We start from the raw sequence: 27,156 nt of genomic DNA on the forward strand, positions 1-27,156 counted from the left end.
CACTGATTCATCTTTCATTCAGTGAATCCATCAATGGAGCTCCTTGTGGGCCCCAGTGAAGAGTCAGGACCACAGAGACTCTTATGCTCTGGATGGGGCTTCAATCCTCAAATTAAATGGTTTTATGAGTCTCATCAAAGATTTTCTTCAACCGATGAGATCAGCATGAATGCAGATGGTCTTGTGGCAGTAACCAGTCAACTTCATATCCCCCAAACAGAGTGGAAAACAGGGAAGGTCTTCACTTGTCAAGTATCTGACAAGTCTCTGAACAAAAATGTCAGAAAAGACATCAGCCTGTGCTCAGGTAAAATTAAAACATAATCCACGTTCATATGAATTCATTAAGTTGAGAATAAATACATACATAGTATTTCTGAATCATCCATTAAGCATTTGAAACATTTTTCCTCAAAATCATTACTTGAAAGGTACATTTTCTCACAAATTAATATCATGTTCTTATTTCAGTCACTCCAACATCTACTCAGATAGTTGCCGTATTTGTTCAGGGATCACCACTCCAGGAGATTCAGAATAAGGGACAGGTGACTATCACTTGTCTTCTGGTCGGTCCTTCTCTAATTGATTTCTCCATCACTTGGAAAATCAGTGGTAAGAAATATTCTCACAATGTCCATACGGAGCCACCAGTGAGTCACAGCAATGGGACGGAGACTTTGAGGAGTTTCCTAAATGTGTCAGCGGAGGATTGGCATGCATTTAAACAAGTGTCTTGTGAAGGAAAGCACCGATGTTCCAACCATGGCTTCGAGGACCATATACGCAAAAGCAGAGGTAATGTTCCATATAAAAACCAGGAATTTTATTCTTTTTGATTTCTTGTAGCTGTTTCTGATTTGTAGGGTATACATAGTTTAAGTTTTCTTAACTCCCCATTAAAAATTTTTTTTACTTTTCTCTTCTTTGTGTTTCTCAAGATGTGCAACCACCCACTGTGAAAATTATACAACCTACTGCCGCCGAGCTGTCTACGTCCAGACGTCTTCACACTTGTTTGCCTCGTTTCGGGATTTTTCCCATCTAACCTCATAGTATACTGGAAAGTGAAAGGCCAGACACTCCCTTCAACTCGATACACCAACAGTCCTGCATGGAAATACACAGGGAGCAGCACTTATTCAATGAGCAGCAGACTGAATGTATCCAAAACTGAGGACAAAGACTCTACGTACTCTTGTGTTGTCAAACATGAGTCATCTGAAACACCTTTTGAAAGCACTATAAAGGATGTGTTTGGTGAGTATTTCGTAAAATAGCAGTTCACTGGTGTTGTTCATTACATCGTAGTAGAGATGTCCCGAGCCGATCTTTAGAATCGGTATCTCTCCTTTCTCTTTCTTATTAGCAAGTGTGTCACTTTCACCATTTAAAATGACAAACACCAGCAGGTCATCTCAGCTGTCCCTAGTTTACATTGAATCTGTGAGTTGATTGTCATATCCTTGAAGTCATCTCCTTTCCAGTCGATCGCTTCACATCAATTTCAGGAGTCACCTTCTTCCAGTTAAACTTTCCTTAGTGCATCATATTTTGAAGGCTACAGCTGTTTCATTTCAATGTAGCAAATAATTATTTAAACAACATTTAGGTAAAAATAGGTACTGGATTAACTAGTCTCGCCTTTTAAAATCCTGGGATCAGGATTGGGCTAAAAACAAAAACTTGATTGGAACATTCCTACATAGTAGATTCATAGTAGATCTCAGATCTCAGTGTTGCTCAATAGCAGTCTTGCTAACACAAAAGTTAAGAAGAAAATAAACATCACTTTAGAACATTTGCTCTCTGTTTTTATGAAAGCATTCTGCTTTCAATTTCTGAGACTAATTTTTGTACCATAACTTATGAACATTCCCTGATTTTTCTTGCTCCATGACCTTCTTCAATACAAATGAATTAAAACAGCTTTTATGAATTTTCCCCAGCCACAGTGACCCACAGCGTACCTTCAGCCACCTTGCTCAAGGGCTCTGGTGAGCTTGTGTGCCTGGTCTTTGGCTTCAGCCCAGCATCCATTAACATCACTTGGTTTCTTAATGACACGAAGAAACTGTTGGACTACAACACTAGTGAACCCCACAGAGGCCCAAACGGAAAGTTCAGCATCCAAAGCCACCTTCGGTTGTCCCAAGTCAACTGGTTACCTGGGGCAGTTCTCACTTGCAGGGTGATGCATGCCAACACCACCCTATCCCTGAATATATCTAAACCAGGTGCTGGTGGGTCCATCCATATTTTTCTTGCATAGAGAGATTTCACTTGTCTATTAGTCAATTTTGTAACAAAAATAAACTGATAAATCAAATTTTTATTCTTTCACAGACATCATGGAGGACTGTAATTTCTTAGGTGATAACATGCATGCTGATGTGACTCAAAACGTAGATGTGGAAAGCTGGTATATGGCTTTTACTTTCCTCCTTTTCTTCCTTATCGCCATCATCTATGGCGTCTTGGCCACCATAATTAAGGTAAGATACAGCAGTTTAGTATTTTTGATCTTTTAAAGTAATCTTCCACTACAATATTTTATATCACTTGCATGGTTTTCATATTTCTGCTATTTTTATTATTGTTATCATCCTAGAATATTCATATTTTGGGGTTGTTTGAATTTAATGTCTTAATATTTTTCAAGAAAAATGACACCTTCCTTTTGTTTGCTCTTTTTAGACTAAATGATGATGATAGCTGGACAGATCCCATTTTATCATCCAAGTGTGGACAATTGAGGATTTTTGACGGCATTTGTCCTTACGTGTAATTTTCTTTCTTTTTTATATTTTTGTTATTATATTTTATGCAATTGGCTTACTCTATATTGATTTCTTGTCATGTTTCAGTTATATGTTTGGTGTGGCATGTATGTAATTCATGTGTGTAAGAGGAAACAAGACAACAGTAAATGAATAAGCACATAAAATAAATTAGGCTTCAAATTGTTTGTAATTAACAAATCTTTTATCACTTGACTTATTCTTACATATAGAAAAATAAAGATTAAAAAATGGAAAGCCTGATTTGCCTTCTTTATTACAATAAAATAAATTATGACACATATATAAAAGAGTATTTATTCTTCAGGGATATGCCTAATACTACAGTATACCCTGTCACAATACCAAAACCCATGTATTACTCAGGATGTCCACAAGAGTGAGACAAAGCTCTACATTAAGCAGCGGTGAGTTACCGCCTCTGTGAGAAACACCAGTTGTGTAGTCATTTAAACGTTCATTAAAGATGCTGACAGGTCTGAACTGGACTCAGTAAGTGGTATGATACAGAGGTACATTCATGTGAAAACACAGAGACTGTTTTTGTATCTCTTTTCCTTTTCATGCATATACAGAGTCACTGTAAATGTGTGCACGCTCTGTCTTTGAGTTAGAGCTGTGTGTTTGTGTCTGCATTTGTGTACCTTGTGGGTTTAAAGGAATTCACATCTGGGAGGGATGACACTAAGCACATCCAGGCTTGCTATTGGCTACCTCTGCAGCGATCTGGCACTGTGTGTGTCCTGATTGGCTGGGGACCCTGTGGCAGCCAGCCCAAATCTGTGATGCTGTTGCTGGGATGGAGTCACAGCGTGCTGCTGCCAGTCTGAGTGCCAAGGGACCGGCAACAGGGAAGCAGGGCACCATGCCCAGCAGGCTGCCTGAGAGCGTCTCCCTGTCTAACACCCCCATACCCTCCCATATTCTTATGCCAAGGACCCCTCCCCCTGGGTCCTTGCTTGAACCCTTTGGTGGGTCGATGTAAACCAGGGACAAGTAACAACCAAACATCATCACACATATAGCAGAACTATTCTCTCTCTACAACTACTGTTGAGGCACTACTGAGCAAGGTACTCAACCACAAACTACCCAGTGGTCAACTATTGAAGGCTGTGGTTGAACTGAGCAGCTCCCAGCAATAAATGTGTTGGAACTGAACATGAAGTAGTCACATGCTGAAAAGAGCATACATGCTGAGTCTGCATTACGTGGGAAATAAAGAGTTTGAAGAAGGGTTACTCTTGTCTTAGATTTACCAAGAGAGAAGCAGACAGTTGAGTATCCAGACCTTTCTGTAACATTTCCTTTTAAAGGACCAGTGTGTAGTATTTAGTGGCAGCTAACGGTGAAGTTGCAGATTGCAACAAACTGAACACCACTTGCATTTGTATTTGACAACCTGGGAATGAGAACGAGCTGTGAAGTGTGTAGGAGTAACTACCGTGGCTGCGGAAAATTCAAAAGTCACTATATACAGTCAGTGTTTGCTACTGTAGAAACATGGCGGACTCCATGGAAGGCGACTCCATGTACAGATACTTTCTAAAATACATGTTCAATTAAATTACTAAATTAAATGAAAGGAGTGGTGGTTGTTGTATGACCAACATGACCCCAATATAAGGATATGAAGAAAAAGCAGAGGGCAACCCCAGTGGCTCACCTGGTAGAGCACAAACCCCATGTGCTCAAGGCTAGATTATGGAACAGGGCTTCATGGGACCATGATCTGGCCCTGAGTCCTGATTGCAGCAGGCCAGGTTCAATTCCATCCCGTGGCCCTTTGCTGCCTGTCATTCCCAGTTTCCTGTCTATCTCTTGCTGTCTCTATCCATAATAAGTGCATAAAAGGCCTAAAAGTTAATTTAAAAGAAAAAGCAGAGTGAGAAGCCAAGAGTTTCTTTCTGGTCATACACATACAAGATTGGGATGGTTACTTAAAAATTGTAATCTGATAGAAATTCTAATAACCTCAGTATCACAGTATTAAAATAACGTGACTTGATTACTTTCGGATACTGACTTTTACATATTTTATGAGATGACTGAACAATGTAACCTTAAAAAGAAAATGGTAAAACTAAAATATTTTGCACAGGCCATTTTCACAGCTGGAAGGTATAGCTTGCACTGTACTGTGATGTTGGTAACTTTTTCTGCTTTAAAGACAAAATAATGGCTATGATAATGAATTGGCATTAGGTATGGGTTCACTTAATAAACCAGAGTGGGGTTGTGAGACTTGTAAAGTGTTGTATGTGGACATTGCACATGCACAAGGTAGTGTATCCTCATTTTTTAAAAATGTATTTTAAAATTGCAATCCTGTTAATAATTCTTAATTTTCTTAAATTTTTATTTTTTTATGTAAATGTACCAGATAACAGTTACCTTATGTAAATCCATTACATGTAATGCGTTAGTATTGTGATTTGGTGACATTGTTACCTACCTGTTGGCAAGCAGAGACTGTATCTAATGAAGGCTTGTCCAGATTGCAAATTGCTAGACTTTAATATTTAAGTGGAGGTGCTCCAGAACAATATTGAAACCAAACAGAATACCAGAAGTAACAGAAGTAACATTTCAAATGATAATGTAAGGCATGTGTGTTTTTAGGTATAAACACTTCCAGCAGGTGGAGACGTTCTGTTAATATTATTGACCTATAATGTAGTGTCACAGGTAGGTTTTAAATTTCTAAAATTCTCACATTTTTACACACACAGAAAAGCACAGTGGTTGAGGGCTGGATTCCATTCAACTGCTTCTGTTTGAGGGTCCTGGCTTAATTTACTCTGGCCCACTGTTAACCTGTCATGGCTTACTGCGACACTTCTCTAATGGAAGATTATTAGATTTCCTTATTGTATAGTGCCTTTTGCAATATTTGCATAAAATTTCACCTGAACATGGTCATGCTTGTATAACATGTCTATGCAACATGTAACCTGTGAGTTACACTGTCTCCTTATATAGTTCTTTAGGTTGTTTGTACCCTTGCAGAGATTCCCGTTTAGGTAGCAAGAAATGTATTATCTATGCTAAAGTCACAAGAACCACAGATTTATCTGCCCCGCACCTGGTATTACTCCGTGAACCCTAGTTTTTTGGAGACTCACAGGAGCCAACTGATAGGGCACAAAGACACGTTGTGGAGACCTGACTTTGCTCTTCCCCACCCTAGAGTTGGTATAAATTAGCTGCTACTTTATGTATCTTGGTCTTTTCCATCCATTCATATCACAAAGTTTTTATTGTCTCTAAACAGTGCAGAGGTGTTGTTCATTTGCTTTTTCATTATCCTCTAGATGGTGGTACAAGCTCCCACAATGACTATTTCCAGGAAGACCCTTCAGAGCATTGCTCAGCAGTAAAAATGCAAGGAGAGTAGGATGTTTTCTTTCTCTGCCCTATAACCTCTTTTGTTTCTATTTGTAAATCAGACACTTAAATGTATTTGTTTTACTTTTTTGCATTTCTCACTTGCATCTTTATTGAAGTCATTGGGACATTTTCAGGGCTCTATGGCTTTGACCAATGGAGACCTTCCTGTTGGTTAATAGTGATATGGGGATTTGAAGTGCATTCTCTGTTATATTCTATCCTTATGATTGAAAGAGAGATAATGGGAGACCTTGTAGCAAGAGCTGAATTTTAAAATGTATATTATGTTATACCTGATGTTGAGGGAAAATTGATCATTTCTGTATGTTTTGTCTATTATAGTATATTGTTGCACATATTATCGGGAGCCAACATATTCTTTCTTCTTAGTACACCTAACATAAACAACACTGAAGAGTGTAGGAGCAAATATAATTTCCCATATATGAACATACAACATGGTAGTGTTGAGTTGGTATACCGTCAGACATGTATATGACTATGTAAACTGTGCTGAGCTTTGGCGCTTCTAGGGACATTTTTCCCTTTAAACATGTACATGACTTTGTCTGCAACTACATCTCATAAAATCCTGCATGATACACATATGTGCTTTTGTACCCTGCTCACCTAAAAAGGAAGAAAGAGCATGTTATTGTCGAATACCATCTGTGAAACGTCTATCTTACCAAGGCGAGATAAGTTATGTTCAGGGCCATGACAGAATTCCTCCCTTTATTAAATAGACAAAAGACAACTGTTTGTTATAATATTTATTTCCAGCAGACTTTAATATTATACGTTAATACACCCTGAGGCATGTTAATTCAGTGATATCGTAAGTGTAGCCATTTTGTTTTAAAGCTGCACCTTTTCTGCAATGTCACTTTGAGTGGCAATACAATATTTGAAAATAAACAACATTAACACATGAATACACCACACTGAACAACGTGGGTGTTTTTGTGATCTTTGAATGCATTTTCACATGTCCCAAGTGTGAATAAGGAAATGAATGGGGGGTGAATTCCATTTAGCTGCTTCAGTTTCATGATCCTGGTATTGTTTATTCTGGCACACTGTCATGACACTGTCATGACGTAGCCTGCTTGAACTGTACAAAGCCATTGTTTATGATGTTAGTAACACCTGTGCTTTTACTATGACAAGTCAAAATGTCTACCGTGTAACCTAAAATCACTCATCACACTCAATGATTTCCATTTAACTTTCTGCGTGGCTTCTAAAAACAACTGGCTCCATCGGTGGAGTGACACAGAAAAGATTAAATGTCTCTTTCATGCCAATTTTTTTTTTTCCTGTGATCAAATGCAAAAAGTCTAACGTACATCCACTGGGAATTATTGTTGGAAAAATATACTTAAAGATTGAAAAGTGCCTGGCCTGCTCAATAATACCAACACTGGCAAAATCTTTGTGACACATTGTGACATGGATGGATGATATCACCAGATAACATTTCAGTCACTGACTTGTGGGTCATAACATTTTACTTTAAGATATTACATTAAAATGTACATAATTTTAATGGAGGGCTAACAGCTTTGGATCAGAAAATGCCCCTCCCACTGTCAATTAAATCATCAGGGATTCTGTAAATTGTTTATGTTATATTAATAGTTTCCCCATTATTTGTTAATAACATATTCAGGATACTGGTTCAAATTCATGAATTAAAATTAGCTGTACACAGTTATATAAATAACATGCAACTCATATTTTAGTGTGTATACTTTCTCCTTAAAATCCAATTTAAAAATTTTGTGATCACAGTGGTGTTGCCAGTATTTTGACCTCTCATCGTCAGCCTTTGCTCAAATGGATATCACAAATAGGCCAATGAAACATAAAATACCCACCATTCTCTATAACGGGACAAGATCAAAATAATGAGTGACTAAAGATATACTCCAACTCCAAACTGCAGTCTGAGATGTTGTTCTCTCTAGCAAGAGCACAGACAATTATCAGTGATGTGTACATGACAAAAATGCACATGAACAGAACAGCAAAAGTTTCCAGTAGCAAGTGTGGCATAATATTTTCCCATGCGACTGTTTAGTATAACCAAGGTTTGGTTTCTATTTCCTTCTTCTTCAACAGTGGCACAGGTTATTCTTTCATCTTATACAGCCTACACAGTCATCTCTGCCATTTTGAATACACTTATTCACAACTCCAAAGGTTAACTTTCTATGTTGTTTTTTAATGTATTGTTGGCAAATGAAACATGCCCAATAAATGCCCATAATGGATGTTAATGTATGTGCACATAAAGGCCTATAATGCTAATAACCTGGAGCAGCAGAAGTCTAGTCTGCAGCCATACACTGTGCCCATGTGGTTTTGATCTAAGGCCCTAACGTGCTTTTCTCACAGCCATATGAGCGTGTAGTTATGATAGGTGTCATATCAGACTGCATTTTGCACATATAAGTTTCCACTTGTTTACAGCCAACAAGGGCGAGGCTTTATCCCGAGTTCACTCAAGTTAAGTAAGTCACACACACACACACACACACACACACACACACACACACACACACACATTTTACAATTCTGTCGCTCATATGCAGGAGGAGAAAGAGAGGGTAGAGAGAGAGAGAGAGAGAGAGAGAGAGAGATACGGTTTCTCCTTGCAGGCTGCCGCTGTTGCTGTGCCAATGCGCAAACAGTGCACGCCGTGGGATAGGTCTCCCCAAATTGAGGCTGCGCTCGAGACGATCATGCGATTGAATGACGAGCGCGTCATGCTTGTCTTTCTCCTCTTGTGTTCCGCGCGATCAGTGGCTCTGTGTTCCGCAGTCCCCTGGGATACTGTACCGCCCTCGATGGCTCTGCTATCGGCGCTCCGCTCACACTGAATGGCTGCCTGGAGCAAGGGAAAGCGGGGAGAGGGAGCGCTGCTTCTCCTCCTTTGAACCGACGCTCTCGCATCAACTTTTCCCAGCCGACGGGGGTGAGTGTCTTCACTGCCGTATGTGTGAGGCGCCTTTGCCCGGCGGGGGTCGTCTGAGGATCCACCGGCGGCGGCGGCGGCGGAGGAGGTGGTGGAGGAGGGGGGAGTCGGGAGGTGGCAGTGGTGGTGGTAGGGGGGTGAGATTATGGGTCTGCGCCGGTGTCCCCAGTTAGCACCGTGGGTGTTTTGGGGGTTTGAACAGACACGGGACAATTTAAGTTTGGGATAAAGTACGCGACATAGGGGAGGGGTCCTGGGTTGGCACAGTCCTAAACTTTCTTCTCTAAACAGTGAAATGCACCCCTCTGTTACCAGCGTGCAGCGCGGTGTCTGTGGAGTTAAATGGTTTCACGGCTTGTAAGCTCTTCTCTCAAATATGCGAAAATGCGATGGCAGTCAAGGCTTTTTTTTTTTTTTTTTTGGTTTTTTTGGCACGGCGGTTCTTCGCGAGCGCCGGTTGTAAAAGAATTGTGCCTTGTTGTGCTCCCACCTCCCCTCCCCTCTCCCCTCCTCTCCCCTCCCCTCCTCTACCCCTACCTCCCCCCCTTCGCTCTGTGCCGCACTGGTTCCGTCTGGCTCGCCCTCAGCTGCTGCGTGTCCTGGGATGACCTGTTGATGTCGGTAGAATGGAGAATGGCAGGGGGAGCGATTTCCCCCATCACCCAAATATTTAAATAAGCGACATTTGGTGCTTGACAACCGGCGTCGCGGCACAGCTACCACGTCCCGCACAGGCAGTAAGTGTGTTGTTTATCTTTTGTTGAGTGTGGACTATCGCGGAAATGCTTTTTGACATTGTGCTTGGCTGAGTGTGCGTGAGGTGGATGGTGCGCCGGGGCGAACCCAAAATATTTAACAGTAGCGTTAGCTTAGCCATTAGCCACCTCCATAGGCCCGCTGCGGATAGGAGAGAGGGCATCAAACATTTGAGCCGCTGTCAGCCACAGGGGGGGGGGGGGACGAATTGCGACCGCTTAGTCCGCCGAAGAGGGGTTCACATTAGTGTACTTTGAATGCCTTTTTGATGGCACGTAAACAGTAACACACCGTCCCCCTCACCCGGGTATCACCGGGGCTCGATGCCATCCTGTGTCGCCCCCCTCCCTCCTTCCTCCTCCTCCTCCTCCTCCTCTCCCGTCGCCTCCCGGCTCCGGTGCCAGCAGACAGTGGAGCACTCCCGGAGGGTAGACTGACACACGGCGCGGTCAACCCGGTGTGTTAGAGAGCCCTTTATCTGTCCCCCCATTATCCATCCTTTCCTGTTTAAACACTTCTGTACTAGAGTCGGGGGGTAAAGCTTCAGAAATATGGAGTTGAGAAGTTTAGAAAGCTCCCTGTTCTGATCAGGCCTGTATATACAGTATGTCTTGACTTGATAGGAGTAGCACAGCCATGTAGGTGCATGGGAACCAGGAAATGCCTATAGAGGGGATGCATTGTGTGCCAGCTGCACCAATGACTCCACAGTAATCACCCATATAGCAAAATGAGTGCCAAGGGCTTGTGTAGAACTGTATAAACTGGAAAGTAGTTTGTATAAATTTGCGAAATGTGTTGACAGCCGTCCCATCATAATGCAACATAAGCCCTTTTGAATGCATGCGAAACCTTCTTAAGGCTCACTATGAAAAGTCTAGGTCTTAAGTATGTTGCGAGTATGTTTGACCTACTTTCCTCACCAGGCTGGTTGGTATGAGATCTAAGCCACGGGGTGAGTTCGGGTGAATTTCATTCGTTCACATTGCTGCGCTCTATATATTTCATGGAGTTAGGACCTGAGATGATCCCTCTCATCTCTGCAGGCCTCACTGCCCCTCCTTGGTGCATAAAGACACACATGTACACACAAATATCCACACACACGCACACACACACACACACACAGCCACATTCTCTCTCACTGTCAGGGCAAACTGTGCAAACACACCCTGCTCTCAGCTCTGCGTTTGTGTGTCTTTATGTGCACGCATGTGTGCTTACTGCGGCTCGCCAAACTGTAAACAAGCAGTATTGTCTAATGTCTGTGTGTGACTCAGTGTGCCTTTTGTGGGTTTGTTTGAGTTTGTGTGTGCGCATCTGTGTTTTAGTATGAGGGAGAGGGAGCTTGAGTGAGACAGAGACAAAGAGAGCATTTCTCTTTACCCTGGAGCTTGGCGAGGTCCCAAATGAAAGGCTTTGGATATGATGGGGCGGCTCACTCCAGCCCTCATCAGTCAGTCACACCAAAGTTGGTTGTATGCCTCTCACAGGGTGGGATTCAATCAGTTTGTTCTCACAGTTTGAGAGATTGTCTTTGTTTGTTATGTATCTGTGTGTGTGTGTGTGTGTGTGTGTGTGTGTGTGTGTGTGTGTGCAGCATGCATTCATGCAACACTTTTAAGTGGTAAAGCATCCGTGTGAAAAGTAGCTTTGTCTAGGGTATGCATGCACACTTTTGTACATTGCAGGCCTGTGTACTCATCTGTGTATATATGTGAGAACACTTACTGGCATTCTGCTTTGAGTAAAGGTTTATGGTCAACAGAAATGCCACGTGGGTTTATCAAGGGTTCTGGTTTATTGTTAGCTGTTATTATGGAGGTTATATAGTGGTGGTAGCGGGTACAGAGGGCATATACTGCTTGTATATGTCCCAGTACTGATAACCAAATTCCTCCCCGGGCTGTTCAGTCAAATAAGGTCATGTATACATATTCAAACATTAGAGGAAAATATCTGGTTTAATATTTGCAGCACAGTGTTCACACCCACAGCAGAGGCTTCTCCTTTAATTGAATATTTACAGGCATAATATAGGAATCATCCAGAGGGTGCAGGGCAAGGGGGTATGTTTGCCTGTGACTGTTTAGAGAAGTGAATGGAAACATGCTATGCGCAGTGTTTGTTTAGGCCACACACACATTTGCACATAGAATAACAGAACATGACCCAGTTATCTAAGGACACCGGGATTTTATAGCTCATAGAAGGCAGAGAATAAAAAGGCTTTTACTGAGCCTGCTCCTGGCAATAACAACTACTGCAAGGCTGAAGTGACGTATAGGATTAATGCAATGTAGATTATCCTCGGAAGCTTCAGCAAAACTTTGTTTCAAATATCAACGTCCTGCGAGGCTGCTAAAAGTCTTCAGTGGGACTGTGTGAAGAAATATTTGTGGCCTATGTCAGTTGGATATGCCAAGGCATATAATTCCTACTCGGGACTGCCTTTATTTAGAATAGAGGCATTTCATGATGAAGAATTTGGCCTAGTACTAATAAAAATAGACTTCCATTAGGTGTAGTGCATGTTTGGTATTACTTTGTCCCGGTGTTACTTCGTACTGGCACTTTATTGTATCCAATAATGGAAGAGTCTGACATTCCTCACCTGTTTTGTTTTAGGTCTGTTGCTCCTTGAGCTTTCTGTCTTTTAACATAGCCTTGTTACATTACACCCCCTCCTCACATTGTCTGCTGATAACCCCCATCACACCAAAGACACACAGCACAGGATTAAACACGTCATTGTCATTGCTGTGAATGGACGCACCCAAGTTATCCCACCGGGGACCATGACTCCTCTCATCTGACCAGGGAAAGAGCAGTGTAACGTCTGTATGAAAGGGTAAACGCAGGGTAATACAGTCACTATATGAGTTCATCTACAGTTAATACATACATTTCACAATCTTCCTCATCATCACAGAGGTCTGGAACTCGTCAGAGAAAAAACAACCTTTTTTCAGTTCAGTGGAGATCTGGCTACACAAGCTATCTGATATTATAATAATTATATGTATATACAGACGGGTCACAAAGGAAAGACCAACATTACTTGTCTTAGTAAGGGGTCGGGGCCATCACGTGGGGTCAAGCATTCAGGCCTGTACACATGCACTCGCCACCTGTCAAGAATATCGTAAATATGGTTAAAAACTCAACCTTTGACATCTCTTTAGACAAGTTTTTTTGCGCCGCTGAGCTTTCCAGTGTGCATTCGTCTTTGTAATGAGGGGTTTATTATACACTCCAACCCTACTATAATATCCCTCTGACAAAATCAGAATCAACTGGGCCTACTCAGCACTTTTATACTTACCACAGAGCATGATTGGATGTTAACTGCTTAATTGTACCATGCAGTGGACCCGTGTGGAAGCATTTATTATGTTTCCCCACTCATTTTATGAGTTCTTTCCTTTAATTTGTCACTCGTATGTGTATGTATGTGTGAATATATATAATACATATATGTGTGTATATATACATACACAAAGTATGAACAGCAAAGGTCTGATGCTTCCAAGTGAAGTTGAACCCCTGTTATACACAGAGTTTGTGTAGATGGAGTATAACTTTGTCTTTGTATAATTGTGTCGTTCCTCTCTTTCTGTCTGTTTCTCTTTCCCAACAAGACCCTTTGGTGGTGTGCGTTGGCGCACCATGGCCCAGACCCTCCAGATGGCGATCCCAAACTTTGGCAACAATGTTTTGGAGTGTCTGAATGAGCAGCGGCTGCAGGGCCTCTACTGCGATGTCTCCGTGGTGGTCAAGGGCCATGCCTTCAAGGTACTGATGAGACTGCAAGTTTTTATTGTTTTCATGGTGGAAATTGCATTGAAAGTCAAGGCTGGGTTTAGAGAGAAGTTAAGGCTTGTGTGTAAACAAGTGGCTCCACGGCAGTCCTGTTACATTTTGTTACCCTTTTTTTCTTTTCTTTTGCCAATGCACCGTCCAATCTGAATAATAATGCTCTTTTAACAGTGTGCATCCTATTGTACTGGAGGAGTTTTTGTTAAATTCTTCCTCTCTAGCTGAAGGTTTGCTTGTTGTAGTCTTTGCTTGGAATGACAACAGGACCTCCTTAATGGCCTGTCATTTCCCACTTCTCCTGTAAAGGTAATGGGTTAATGGCTTCTTTAAGACCCCCAATAGCAGTGCCCTAACTCTTGGTTGGATGTCGTTCATCACTCACATCAAGGCAGATTTTCCTTACCTTCTCCCAGTATTTTAATGACCCCAACAGTAAGAAAGATTTCACTATGGCAGTATGGCTTTCTTTCCAGGAACATTGGAAGAACTCCAGAATTTGTATTTTAGGTATTATATTATTATTGAATAGTTGATTTAATTTAAAGACAAATAAATAAATAGCTTAAATACCGACTGAATTCAATTCACTAATTGTAAGCACCAAATTCTTGGTCAGTGGTTGATATCTTAGTTTTCTTTACTTAATTTAATTTATATCTTTATGAAGTTTAAACTGCTTTAATTGATAACGTTCTTGTGCAGCTGTTTCGTCGCAAGACAACACGAAGCACTAAATTATAAGATTCAGCTTATAATCTAAAAGAAGGTAAGCATATAAAAGTCTAGTCTAGTTTTAGTTTGTGTGTTCTCCAGCCTTAAACAAATCAGTATGTTAGTTTATGAGAATCTCTTGCGATCCTGTCTTCATATCAGGTATCTCTGCATGGAGTTCATTCACCATAAGCTCTTTGCTTAGAAGGTCTGATCTAAGGCTCTTTGGTTTAATGTCAGCAGCAATCTTACATTTAATATTCAAGCACTACTTTTGAAAGTTCTAATGGGCTAATGCTTTACTTATCTGTTTTTCTTTTCTTAGGCCCATCGGGCTGTGCTGGCTGCTAGCAGTTCTTATTTCCGCGACCTTTTCAGCAGCAATAGCGGAGGTGGTAGCAGCAACGAGACGAACCCAACCATAGTGGAGCTCCCATCGGCAGTGCAGCCCCAGAGCTTCCAACAGATTTTAGCTTTCTGCTACACAGGCCGTCTCAGCATGACGGTGGGGGACCAGTTTCTCCTCATGTACACTGCTGGCTTCCTGCAGATCCAACAGATCATGGAAAAAGGCACGGAATTCTTCCTCAAGGTAAAGTTGAAATAGTTTTCAGTATAATCTTGACACATTATCATACATTACACATATGAAAAAGGTAAAAGATGCCTTTGAGTTTTCCAAATTTAAAGGCAGATGAGATTTTTCTAAAAAAAAAAAAAATCTATAGACAAAGTTAATCCTGGACCAGGTGCCAGATTGTTAGCACGCATCCAAGAGGAGCTGTTGAGCTGGGGAGGAGGGGCCAACTTTGAATGTTGTGTTTACAAACCGCAAGCAACTAATTCTACTAATTTTCTCATTCAAGCACCATAAACAGACAAACCAAATACCGTTCACTGTACATCAGCTGTATAAGGTGGTGGCAAAAGTCTTGGTGGCAGTGTACCAATTTTGGTGATCTGGCTGGTTTGACTGTTTAAAATAAAGTGTTTATACCAGTTGAAAGAGGCAGAATAGAAGGGTTCATCTGCTGGGGAGCATGTATGCACAAATGTTGGTGGAAGTAGAGTTATAGTGTGATGATGACTCCAGATAAGGGATACGGTAGTTGAGATCAAAGGCGAGCAAACGCATATCTGTTGGTACATCAGTGTGTTCATGTATTCTGACACAGAGTTCATTTATTCATTTGTTTCTAGGTCTCCTCCCCCAGCTGCGACTCCCAGGGCCTTCATGCTGAGGAGGCCCCACCCTCTGAGCCCCAGAGCCCTGTAACGCAAACCAGTAACGGTGCAGCCCGACCGACATCCTGCCTGACGCCGCTCTCTCTGGTATCACGAGTGAAGACAGAGCAGCCAGCTAGCCAGCCAGAAGCAGCCACACCTTACTCAGTGGTCTGCACTCCTGTAGCCAAGCGGCTGTGGGAGGGTGGCAGCAACCGAGATGGAGGTGGGGTAGGCTCAGGAGGAGGAGGCGGGGCCAGGAAGGCAGCCCGTTATTCCCAGGAGGCGGTGCGGGGCAGTGCGATTCAGAGCCCCGGAGCACTCGGACTGGCCATGGGTATGGGTGCCACCGCAACCAGCCTGGCGGGCATGGTGGCCAGTGGCGGGCTTAGTGGCAGTGCCGGCACCAACGGGAGCTCTGCGGCAGGTCTCGGCATGTCAGAGGGCGCCAGCCCCGGCACCTTGAGTACGTACGCCAGTGACTCACCCATCAGCTACCATGATGATGAAGAAGAGGAAGAGGGAACAGATGAAAGTGCTGAAGAGCAATATAGGCAAATCTGCAACATGTATACCATGTACAGCATGCTCAACATGGGAGCTGCAGGTAATGGATATGAGGCAGAGTACTACATGTAAATGCACCTGCAAGACAGACAAAATTTAAGGTTTACATCCACTAATATCTTAGGTGAAAGATCATTTAATAATGCAGATTTAATAGTAGTATGATGAATTTTTAGTTTTAGCAGGCATCGTACTGTGCACTTTATTTTCCCTGTGTAGTTTTATTCTAATCGTGCACTATTGTGTTTCTCCAGCAGCTGGCGAGCGGGTTGAGGCTCTACCAGACCACACAGAGACACGGGGTCGGATGCGAGGCAGGGACCTGACGTGTCTCCCCGCAGAACTCATCGCTCAGATAGGCAACCGCTGTCATCCCAAACTTTACGAGGAAGGCGACCCAGCTGAGAAACTAGAGTTGGTCTCAGGTATGTTTGTAACTGTGGGCGTTTTTTGTTTTTTGTCTTTACAAAACAACAGACTTGAGTTTTAGAGGAGCCGGTAAAATTCACAGATTTGCTTTTCAGTGTTTATCTAAGACCTTTGAATATTTGGAAGATTTATGTAAAATCTATATTAGAGATAAAATAATCTTACAGAAATATTCTAATGTTAGTTGATTCGAAGTATCTGAACACACATATTCATAGGAAGCTGTCCTCAAATGACCGGGCTTGGCATTGGCATGCAGAGTATGCAGAGGCCTTGCACATTTGACTGTGTTTATGTCGATGACATCCTGGGACTGTGTTACCTTATGGCCTGAATTACATACCTTTCAGTGTAGTGTGTGCGTGTGACAGAGAGGGAATGAGAGAGCCATGAATAAAGAAAGGAAGAAAAGGAGGGAGATAAGGTAGGGCTATGCCAAGCTAGTATTGGACACACAGAGAAAAAGAAAGCAAACAGAAAAGACATTTAAGATGGCAAAAAAAGCCAAACTCTAAACTATGACTTGCCACTAAAGCACAGCCTCTTTACTCCCCACCTACAGCTGCAGTGTTGGATATGAATCAGAGTTGTCACTAGATAAGCAAATACACTAGAATAGCAAATCAAAGTGAAGATCCTGACCATATATGACCCTTAAAATCAGAACTTTGGTCAAACATGCCATAAAGTGAGACAGTAAATGAATCACGGAAATGGTGACAAGTGCTGATGAGGTTTGTTGGTTCATTTGTTTGTCGATATCCTTTGCAGGTACTTCTGTGTATATATCGCGAGCCCAGCTAATGAACTGTCATGTGAGCGCAGGGACCAGACACAAGGTGCTGCTGAGGAGGCTGCTGGCTGCCTTCTTTGACAGGTTTGTCTCTACTGTCTGTGTGTCTGGGTCTATTTCTGCAAGCGTTCCGTGTGAAGTTAGCAAAAGCTTAGTTTTAATATAGAAATTAATGTATTTTTTATTTTTTTTTATCTGCTGGCATTAAAGCGTTATAACAACTATTTTTGTTTTCCTCTGTTCTGTGTTCTGTGCAACTCACTTCTTATTTTAATGTTTCAGGAATACTCTGGCCAACAGCTGTGGAACAGGCATCCGCTCGTCCACCAATGACCCCAGCCGCAAGCCCCTGGACAACAGAGTCCTGCATGCGGTCAAATGTGAGCGTACATGTTTTTCTGTCTGTGGGTGTTTTCCCACAAGCATGCAAACAATTCTGCTTGTGATGTCGAGTACAGATCGAGGGGAATGTACACGCATTCACTTTGTACATAGACATATTGTAAAGCACACCGTTGCATTGTTGGTGCTGAATTTAATGACTGGCTGTTAAATGTCTCAGTTCAATCGGTCAGTTTTAAGTCTACTTTTGGATGAGAGTGCAAATGCTTTTAAACGATTATTTGCTGCCTTCAGCACCATTATGATTAGCATTAGGTAATAACTCACACTGACCACTAGATAGCAATATTCACTGTGAAAGTGAACTCCAAGCCCTAAATGAAATTGATGTAGTGTGTGTATATAACCAGGTGATAATGTGTTCAGACGTTCATAAAAAAAGAGAAAGCTTTAAACAGATATCATGTGGCAGACACTGGTTTCTATTTATTTATAAAGCCCTTAAAGCCATCGTATATCATTAACTTATTAAATTGTTCCTTTAGTCGTTATTTGACTTCACTTTTCTTGTGTATTTATTCTGTTTTAATTATTGTACTTTCGACATGATTTAAAATAAGGGCATGCCCTCGATGATTCCTCAGGATTTAATTGAAGGTTGAATGTGTAACTCCTTTTGAAAGCTCAGTGAAGTTTGGGCTTGCTTTTTGAGGATGAGAGCAATCCCCTACATCTCATTAGTAAAATGGATAAGGCAGCAGGGCATGTTTTAAGAGATCAGTCTCTGAGCAGCTCCATTTACAATTCAGTTTTAGGGTGTATGATCTGCAAATATTATCTATATTCTTTTACATTTGTCCTCCTAATCTCAATATAGGGGGACTGTTATACAGCAGTTGCCAACATCAACTGAAGAATGTAGGATAGGAGGAGGTAGAGTTGAGGATTTGTTTCATGTCGTCCAGATGGTTCAGGTTTTACATGTACAGTAAAATCCAAATGTATTAATACTGCAGTGTGAGGAGGAGGAGGAGCTTTGTCACTTCAGACTGCTTAAATTCTCCATGCATGAAGTTGTGCCAGAACCCCAGTGCGACTTTTAATAAAGTGCAGAATGAACGAGCACCATAGCACACATTACTCATCATGTAATGTGTATTCCACTTGTGAACAACAAAAAATATATTTCCCCTGACCACTGTTGTTGTTGTTTGTTGTTAAGGTTCCTGTCTGCTTCATAACACTAGATTTTGTCTTACTTTTAGTCCACAGTATGTAACATGTATTCATCCTGTGTTGTCTCCCCTTTTCCACGCCAGTTTATTGCCAGAACTTTGCCACCAGCTTCAAAGAGAGCGAGATGAACGCCATCGCGGCCGACATGTGCACCAACGCCCGACGCGTGGTCCGCAAGAGCTGGATCCCCAAGCTGAAGTTACTGATGGCTGAGAGCGACGCCTACACCGCCTTCCTCCCCGACGGCGTGAAGATGGAGGACGACACCCTAGGGGCAGATCCTGCCTTCGACCCCGCCTCTCTGGAGGCCGCCGGCGCCGCTGGCATTGAGTCGGGCGGTTCATCAGGTGAATCGCTAACGGGCGTGGGCGGGGATGGAGGACCATTATTTTGAACATTGTGTCAGGGGGGGAAGGTTGAAATTTGGTGACACGCATACCAGTATTCCCCAGTTCTGCTTGCCTCCTCACTCTTTGGCCCACGCTGATCTCTCACTTCTGACTGTCTATACTACACCGCTAGGGTCAACAGCTGTTGTTACCCTGATGTAACCAGGACATGAAAACTTAAATTTCTGCTTTATGACTGTACAATGGAGTTAGTTGAGGAAAAGGGAGAGAGTAAGAGGATGTTTTTTCCTAACTGCCCTCTGCCTCCCCTTGTCTTTTTAAGGTGTGTAAGCGCGTCCACTGTTGCATATTAAATACATTCCCTGAAATGCAGGTGGTGGGGGGGACTCCTGAGGAGGAAGGGATGTGCTGGATGGACAGGCTAGGAGTAGGTTGAGTATATTGAATGTAAGTGTCAGTGGCATTTTTGTCTATGCAAGCCTGACAACTTGTATTCCAGCCCTGGAAAAGGAATTTAAAATAGAGCCGATAATAAAATGAGTTAACACTACCTGTTCTTCCTCCCCCTTGCACCTTCCACTCATCACCCTGCAAGTATTCGTCACCCCTCACCACCTTTTTTTTTAAAACAGAGAATCTCACCCGAGTGTTTCACTGTGCAGTGTCTTATAGAGATCTATCTCATCTCATCTGTTTCTAAACTTTTAGCACGCTTCTCCGTCTACAAGCTGAAAAGTGATCCAGAGAGAAGGGGGAAGGTTTTTTTTACTGAAAAGATTGTAAAGAAAATGTAATGGCAACAGGTAATCAAAGATGGTCTTATTTTTAGAGGATAAACTATATTTATACAAGTGCCCATGCCTAGAACGGTATGAGCAAAGAGAGAAAAAGGGATTGTTTTAAAATCTCGATCTTCATGTTTTATTGAAAGAGGTCTTGTCAAATAAGGAAAAGTGCTATTTTTGCAGAAAAAGAGGAGTATAATAAATCAGTCATATCATAGGACCCGTAGTCATTTATTTTTATCTTTATTTGACAGTGCAGAGTGATGGAATGAGCAGTTGAACTGCTAAATTTGAAGCATTTCATCTTCTGTTCACGAGCTTAAAAGGAATAAGACTGATTCAGCTGGCTTGACTGTTGTCTACGATAACCATTTCTTGTTAGGTTGTGAACCTGCAGCGTTTGCCTCCTTCGATAAAACATTGGCCCACAATTTTGAAGATGACTTGTAGAAACATTAGGGTTATATTGATGTGACAACTCAGCTACTTTCTTCCTTCTACTGAAAAAAAAAACTGCTGACATGTTTGTGCAAATGCAAAAGTCATAGGAAATAATTACATAGACTATTGGAACGTGCCTTTTTAATTGCAACCAATAAGCAGAAGCCTGATGGGTACAGTGACATCATGAGGAGGCAATAGCAAAAATAGTTTTTATGGTACTATCCGTGTGTGTGAAGCAGTTCTTTGGTAAAGAAGAGAGTCTGTATGGTGTGGCTGTGTCTTATGGTATGTAGTTTATTCATGTATCGAATGCACCACCTCTTTAATTTTGCACCTTCCATGAGAGGTAGAGTGGAGGATTCTGCACCTTAATGAGAAGAACCAGTGGTTCATGCACCTTTTTTTTTTTTTTTTTTTGAGAAATGTTGTGTAGCAACTGAACCCCTGTAGGTGGAAATTTTTTTTTTTTTTCATGTCTGCCTGTGTTTCTTGTTTAGAAGTGGCACAAACTCCTACTGTAAATAATCGAGAAGACTGTTAATTTGAGTTAAATCCCAAGTGTTCTTCCTTTCTGTTGCTGGATGCATCTGATTATGAAATGTCAACAATTGACCTTTTTTTATGTTAAAGTTTGTGTTTGCTACAAGACTTTTAAATGCACGTTGACCTGCAGATTACAGGTCAGTACAGGGGATTCATTTTTCCTGCTTCAGGTGGTCTGGGTGTAACATAGGAATGTGTTGTTAACCTGAAATGCTCTCACAGACAACTGATGACTTTCTCCTTCTGGAGAGGCATTTCTAAGAAGGTTCTTTTTTTCTTTTTTTTTCTGAAGACAGGTACAGCGTAAAAAACGGGAAAAGAGTTAATGCTTCTTACTCAAGGCAGTTGAGTCAATCTTATTGAAAGAATCACTAGAGGCATGATAGATATAGCTCAACCTATTTTCATGATTGATTTAAAACTATAAGAAAGAGTTTATTTAATTATTTTGACCTGAGTGTGCATGGAGAGAACAAAAAGCAGTACCTTGTAAGTATTCTGTTATGGGTAATGACAACAAAACCTCAGTAAACTTTGCATTTGACTGTAGGTGCTACATGAGCACCCCTCCCCCACTTACCTCTCCAGTATCTTTGAAGACTGTTGTGCTTCCTGTCCTTCATGCAGCTGGTGTCATGTTTCACTTCTACAAGTTTATTCATGTGTTTCAGAGAGAGGCAAAGCAGTGGTTTTAGCTAGTTTGATTTGAATTGTAACACGTATGTTTAATTTTCTTAGTGGCTTTTAACCAAGTCAAGTTTACACAGGTTCAACGAAGCTCAAATTACATCCTCATGTTTCCCCTATTTATTGATTATTGCAGGTGTATTTAAGTTACCATAATCCCTTAAAGAGTTGATCACATTATGTTACGCGGGAAACCTGTTATTTTAGATTTGATATACATACACTCAAGGTTTTCAAAATAAATCCACTATAATAGCAGATTCCTAGGAAACTGTGCAGAGTTAAAGGACCAAGAGGAATGTGTTCCAAGTCCAATCAATAGGACCTCTGCATTTAATATAGGGAGTTTTGGGACATTCAATCTAGTAATGGAATTGAATTCTGGAAAAAAATCTAGCTTTTTTAAGATCTCATTTAGCATAATGTCTACTAAATCTGTCAATGCTCCTGCCTAAAGAAAGCCAGACATGACAATAGCCAAATTACTGTTCCAATGTCTGAATTTAGTTCCATTATTACTGGATTGTTATTGATTGTGTCCTTCACTCAGGTATTAATAAAACCTGGGTATAATTACCATTGGCACTCTTAAAAAAAACAGCGAGTCTCCCATAGAAAACAAAAAAAGACAGAAGAATGAGGAACCTTTAAAAGTGAGGGAAAAAAACAAGGGCTTAAATGAGTTTCTTACAATAACCATGTTACGCAAACCGAAGGACTTGTACTCCATTCTGAGTCACTTACTGGAACTGAAATATCACCAGTGAATCAGCTTTTGATTCTGAGGAAGGCATGTTAGTCTGCTTTCACAACACAGCAGCTCAGCCCACATCGAGACCATGTCCACGGTCCGAATATCCTGCTGTTGCGTCTCATGAGCCCGGCATAGAAACACTGGTTTAGGGCCTGTGTTGTGATCAGTCGAACAAGTGATGTAGAAATAACTGTGGTTACAGTACATGTCAGGGGTTTTTACCTATGGTCAGCTTTCAGGGCCGACTCTAGTACATGTTCAAAAAGTCCCTCATTCACAACCTACTTGCATCTGTGCAGTGGGTGCGTGAGTTTTACTTTGTATGCGTTTTGAGAATAGCGAGCTTTCATCCTTTTTTTTTTTCCTTTTCAGTACATTCTAAGCAAATTGTAATTTCTGTACCTTTCAATGTATGTATTTACACTTCACAACATGTGTAGACCTACACACTTGAATGGATGAGGTGCGGCACGGCATGGGGAACCTTTTTGTCACTAAACAGTACATATATAAATATGATTATACACATGTATAGATAAATACTGTATATTATATATAGACGCACACATAGAGGTCAGATTGTTTGTTGTGCACTCGCAGCATGAGGTATATATTTACCCAGAAACAGCGCTTCTTCACAACCTGTGCAGTAATTGGTCTGCCCATGTCTTTGCCCCTGCTCCTTACCCTCTGTAACCCTGTAGCACCAGTGGACATCCTGTACTGCTCATCCTATTCTTTCTGTGTTCCAAGTGCCAATAACTTTGTGAAAGCCCTGTAACTGTGACCCAACATTATCAAAGGTAATTGCACATTAACGACTGTAAAATAAATAAATACAAATCATAGAGAAAATGTCAAAAATGGATTAAATAATGAATATCTTAATAAAAAGATTTGTAACAATTTTTCTCCGGCTCCTTTTTTACTGGGTGTTTTTATTCAGACCTCGAACATTCAGCTGAGATGTGAACTGACACGATCAGTTGCCATAACTCACTGGAATAAAATACATGTATAAAAAAATATATATCCTTGTGGTTTTTTAACTGATTAACAGGATAAGCAAGATCTGATTAAGAAAGATAAAGCATTCCCTCTTTTACTTAAACAAAAAAGGAACAAATTAAAATATCAATGCAAAGTTCACGCACACATGAGTACTCACACCTGGAGGCTGCCACGTATGACCAGTTTCTTTCATGCTTTGCGAACAGATCGTCCCAGACTGTTGGCTTTGCCTTCATTTGCCTACAGTTTTGCTTTCGTACTTGATATACAGCACTTAAGCTGCATCATCAGTTTTCACTGGGCATGTCTCATGTTTCTCCTCAAACACTAGTGACAAAATAACAGCTCAACTTTATATAAAGATTGTTATGTTGGCTCCAAAAATACACATCTATATCATGTATCTAAAACTGTGATGTTACCTTTTTCTCAAAGTGAAATAATGGGGTATTGTATTAAACAAAAATGAAGTTTTATCAGTAACTATGGCACCACTTCAATTTTATGCTGTTATGACTTAAATCAGGAACAGGCTCGGTCCATTTTATGATGGTTATGCTGAAAAAACACATCACCTTGGAGATGTCTTTAAAATTCAGTACATGTGAGCACATTATTTCTGATGTAAATGTAAATAGATCAACACATTTGGGATGATGCAATGTAATCTTTTGAATGTGGAGCCTGTATGACCTCCCTAAACCTTCACATTGTCTCAAATGCAAACACCAGGAGCTGCCTAGCCCAGAGCAGAGTCATCTTTTTAATTTGCCTTTGTTAGTGCACCACCCAGTGTTGAAAGGCTCACAGGACAACTGAATGCTGGAAGACTGCACAAAACAGCTTTTAGATTTTCCAGCTCAAGAGATCCAACTTATTATGGCGATGCTTATGATCCCTACTGAGGGAGAAACATTAAAACAGCATTGATCCATTTCACTCAAGGCAGTGCAGCCCAGCTGTGAATTTCTCCAAACAAGCCACAATTTTCCTCTGAGGAGCTTTTTAGACTCTTTAAGTTTTTACTGTTTTACACAATATAATTGATGGTTGAGTCCAGGCTGTTTCCAGTTACCCTGCAGCATCAGGGAGCTATACAGTCAAACAAAAACTGTACCCGATGTACAGTTTATAGCAGACAAATTAAAAAATAGCTGCTGGAAAAAAATCTGTGAAACATTCTAAGGGTTAAAGAACCAAATATTTTTCTCAGTTCTGGTGGACAGAGCCAAAGTATTTGTCAGTGACTCCAAGTTAAATATGACTCAATAAGTGGTTATGTTAGTATCAGTCTGCTTGTTGTGATGTTTTGCTGCTCTCTAGTGGGGGAAAAAAAAAACATAAATCAATGTGTTTAAGTCACAACTTCTTTACTTTCACTACAGTGGTTATGTAACTCTCCAGATGTGGAGCTACGGCATCTCAGCAATTCTGAGCATCAAAGGTGAACGTTTTTGCTTTGAGGGGGGGGTGTCAAAGCCATCTGGGGAATTTTATTTTTGAAAGAATTTGGGTGGGTTCCCCAATTGGACTAATAAAAAGATTAACTGATGTCAGCCAGAAGCTGTAGAGAGGGGTAATGGGAGAGAGAGAGAGAGAGAGAGAGAGAGAGAGAGAGAGAGAGAGAGAGAGAGGAGCGTTATAGTGCTCCTGGCTGAGTCCGGGGCTGCAGTTCCACCATGTGACCACAACAGGGCACTCTTCAATCTATTACTGGACTGAAATATTGCCGCAGCACTCGAAAAAGTGAACCAAAAATAAGTTTCTGTGGATGATTTGAACCTTAACCATGAGCTGTGCGGAATTTCAAACATCTGTGGGAGGTAAGGAGGAAGAGTTTTGCCCTCTGGGATGCTATTAGTCACTACTTGTAACCGATTGTATCTTACAGAGAGGCAACTAAAAGAAATAATATGATTAGTGGTTATAAATGATTTGTCATTGTCAGCAGAGGAATTTCATTTATCCCCCACCCCCGTCTTCCTTCCACATGGCGCCTACTGATTTTTTTTACATCCAGACCATAAACACTCACCTGCATACCTCAAATTCCTTTGGAAGTTTGGGACAGCAGGAAGAGCCTCCCCCCCTCTCTCTCTCTTTATGTCTCTCTCTCTGACAGTTAAAAGCCAAACACACTTTCAAACTGATCCTCCGGAGTAAAATCCACCGTTATATGTTGTCATATTGATGGAAAATCAATACATCCAGCGTAAAAACTACCATTCCGTTTCTTATTACGATGCATCCTGGAATCGATTCCATTGCCCAAATATGGTCTGAGGGAAGTAGCACGCCCTGACGCAATCCTCTCTGCTGTTACTTTAAATGGCCTCAGGAAACAAGGGCTCCCGCTCGCGTCATGGGTTTTCCTCTGCATGTGCCACAGGAGCCGGATGTGCTTAATATGGGCATCTGTCTGTTAACCTCCACCCACCCCCCCTCTCTCTCTCTCTCTTTTCTTTTTTAGAAGGAAGCAACACACTGGGGGGAGGGGGGAGGGGGGATGGGTGAGATTGGAGCTCAGACACTGTTAAAAGCTTTCTTGGCTGTTCCAGATAAGCATTGGAATGGAATTCATCCCTGGTGTGAGAAAGTCTAAATATAGACAGAAATATCTTTCACAGATTAGACATTTTCTTATCAAACATATTCATTCTGCTCAAATTATTAATGGTTAACCATTCTGAAACATTGTCTTTAAACATTTAGATTTCCTGTCCTGTTTTACTGGAAGTCAGGTGCTTATCTTGTCTGATATACGTTACTTACCTAGTCATAGTGAGCAGAGAGAGTTCAGTGCTGTTTAAATGAAGTTCAGTGTTTGATAGTAATAATAATAATCTAATAACACATCAAGCTTTCTTTGCACATCAGCGAAACAGATGACCTGCATGTGACAGGGCTGATTCAGTGAATGTGAAAGTGCACACAGCCGCCTGGACTCAGAGAAATGTAGGATTTTTGAACGGTGATGTAATGTCATTTAGACAGGCTGGATGGCACAATGCAAAACGGCTCCCCTAATAAGCTGCACCTATTGATAGTTTTACTTCCACTGTGATGCCTCATTTAGCTCTGGCTATTAAACCAACAGCCAGACACAGCGGCCACCGAAACCAGAGTCGGGATCGATTGGCTCTGTAGCCTCTATGCAATGCAAAGACACGTGCATGTATGGCCTAGCTTTGGAAACACACTGTAAGGTGGGAGGGGGGGGGACTACAAAGTCCAAAGTCCAAAGTCCAAATCTTCCTGCCTGTGGCAACCTGTTTGTGTAACATGTGTAGTAAAAAAAATCTAAAAACTAAAAACGATATAATTTAGTCCAACAGGCAGGTTGAAATTATTTCTAAAGGGAATTAGCTGATAAATTCTAACAAAATAAATAAATAGATAAATAACACATTTCCATAATACATGGTTATTCTCAAAAAATGTAATAATGTGTTTAAGAGAGTGTCCACGGTGGCATTTTATAAGTCTCCATCCAGCAGCTGTATCTCAAGATATTAGATACTTATTAGATACAAA

At 41.3% G+C, this 27,156-nt stretch overlaps 2 protein-coding genes across 5 annotated transcripts in view; both read left to right on the forward strand.

Annotated features, from left to right (window-relative positions):
- LOC127356824 (uncharacterized) overlaps positions 1–3,038 on the forward strand; it is a 134,946-nt gene extending 131,908 nt beyond the window's left edge. Inside the window, 7 exon segments of the mRNA XM_051388846.1 lie at positions 23–307; positions 472–798; positions 942–1,009; positions 1,011–1,260; positions 1,950–2,243; positions 2,347–2,495; positions 2,698–3,038. Coding sequence (XP_051244806.1) covers positions 23–307; positions 472–798; positions 942–1,009; positions 1,011–1,260; positions 1,950–2,243; positions 2,347–2,495; positions 2,698–2,706 — 1,382 coding nt within the window. The 3' untranslated portion in view covers positions 2,707–3,038.
- Positions 3,039–8,885: 5,847 nt separating this feature from the next.
- LOC127356406 (nucleus accumbens-associated protein 1) lies at positions 8,886–23,517 on the forward strand. 4 transcript variants are annotated; one of them, XM_051388103.1, is made up of 9 exons: positions 8,886–9,171; positions 9,759–9,908; positions 13,569–13,722; positions 14,783–15,049; positions 15,658–16,288; positions 16,503–16,673; positions 17,449–17,554; positions 17,753–17,850; positions 19,132–23,517. In XM_051388103.1, the coding sequence occupies exons 3-9, from the start codon at positions 13,597–13,599 to the stop codon at positions 19,440–19,442; spliced, it is 1,710 nt and encodes a 569-aa protein (XP_051244063.1). In that variant the 5' UTR covers positions 8,886–9,171; positions 9,759–9,908; positions 13,569–13,596; the 3' UTR covers positions 19,443–23,517. The 4 variants fall into 4 exon arrangements, with proteins under 4 accessions (XP_051244063.1, XP_051244064.1, XP_051244065.1 ...); XM_051388104.1 differs by lacking the exon at positions 9,759–9,908; XM_051388105.1 differs by lacking the exon at positions 8,886–9,171 and having other exon boundaries at positions 9,269–9,908; positions 16,506–16,673.
- The last annotated feature ends 3,639 nt before the right edge of the window (positions 23,518–27,156 follow it).

Source organism: Dicentrarchus labrax, unplaced genomic scaffold, assembly GCF_905237075.1.
Source record: "Dicentrarchus labrax unplaced genomic scaffold, dlabrax2021, whole genome shotgun sequence".
Classification (NCBI taxonomy): domain Eukaryota; kingdom Metazoa; phylum Chordata; class Actinopteri; family Moronidae; genus Dicentrarchus; species Dicentrarchus labrax.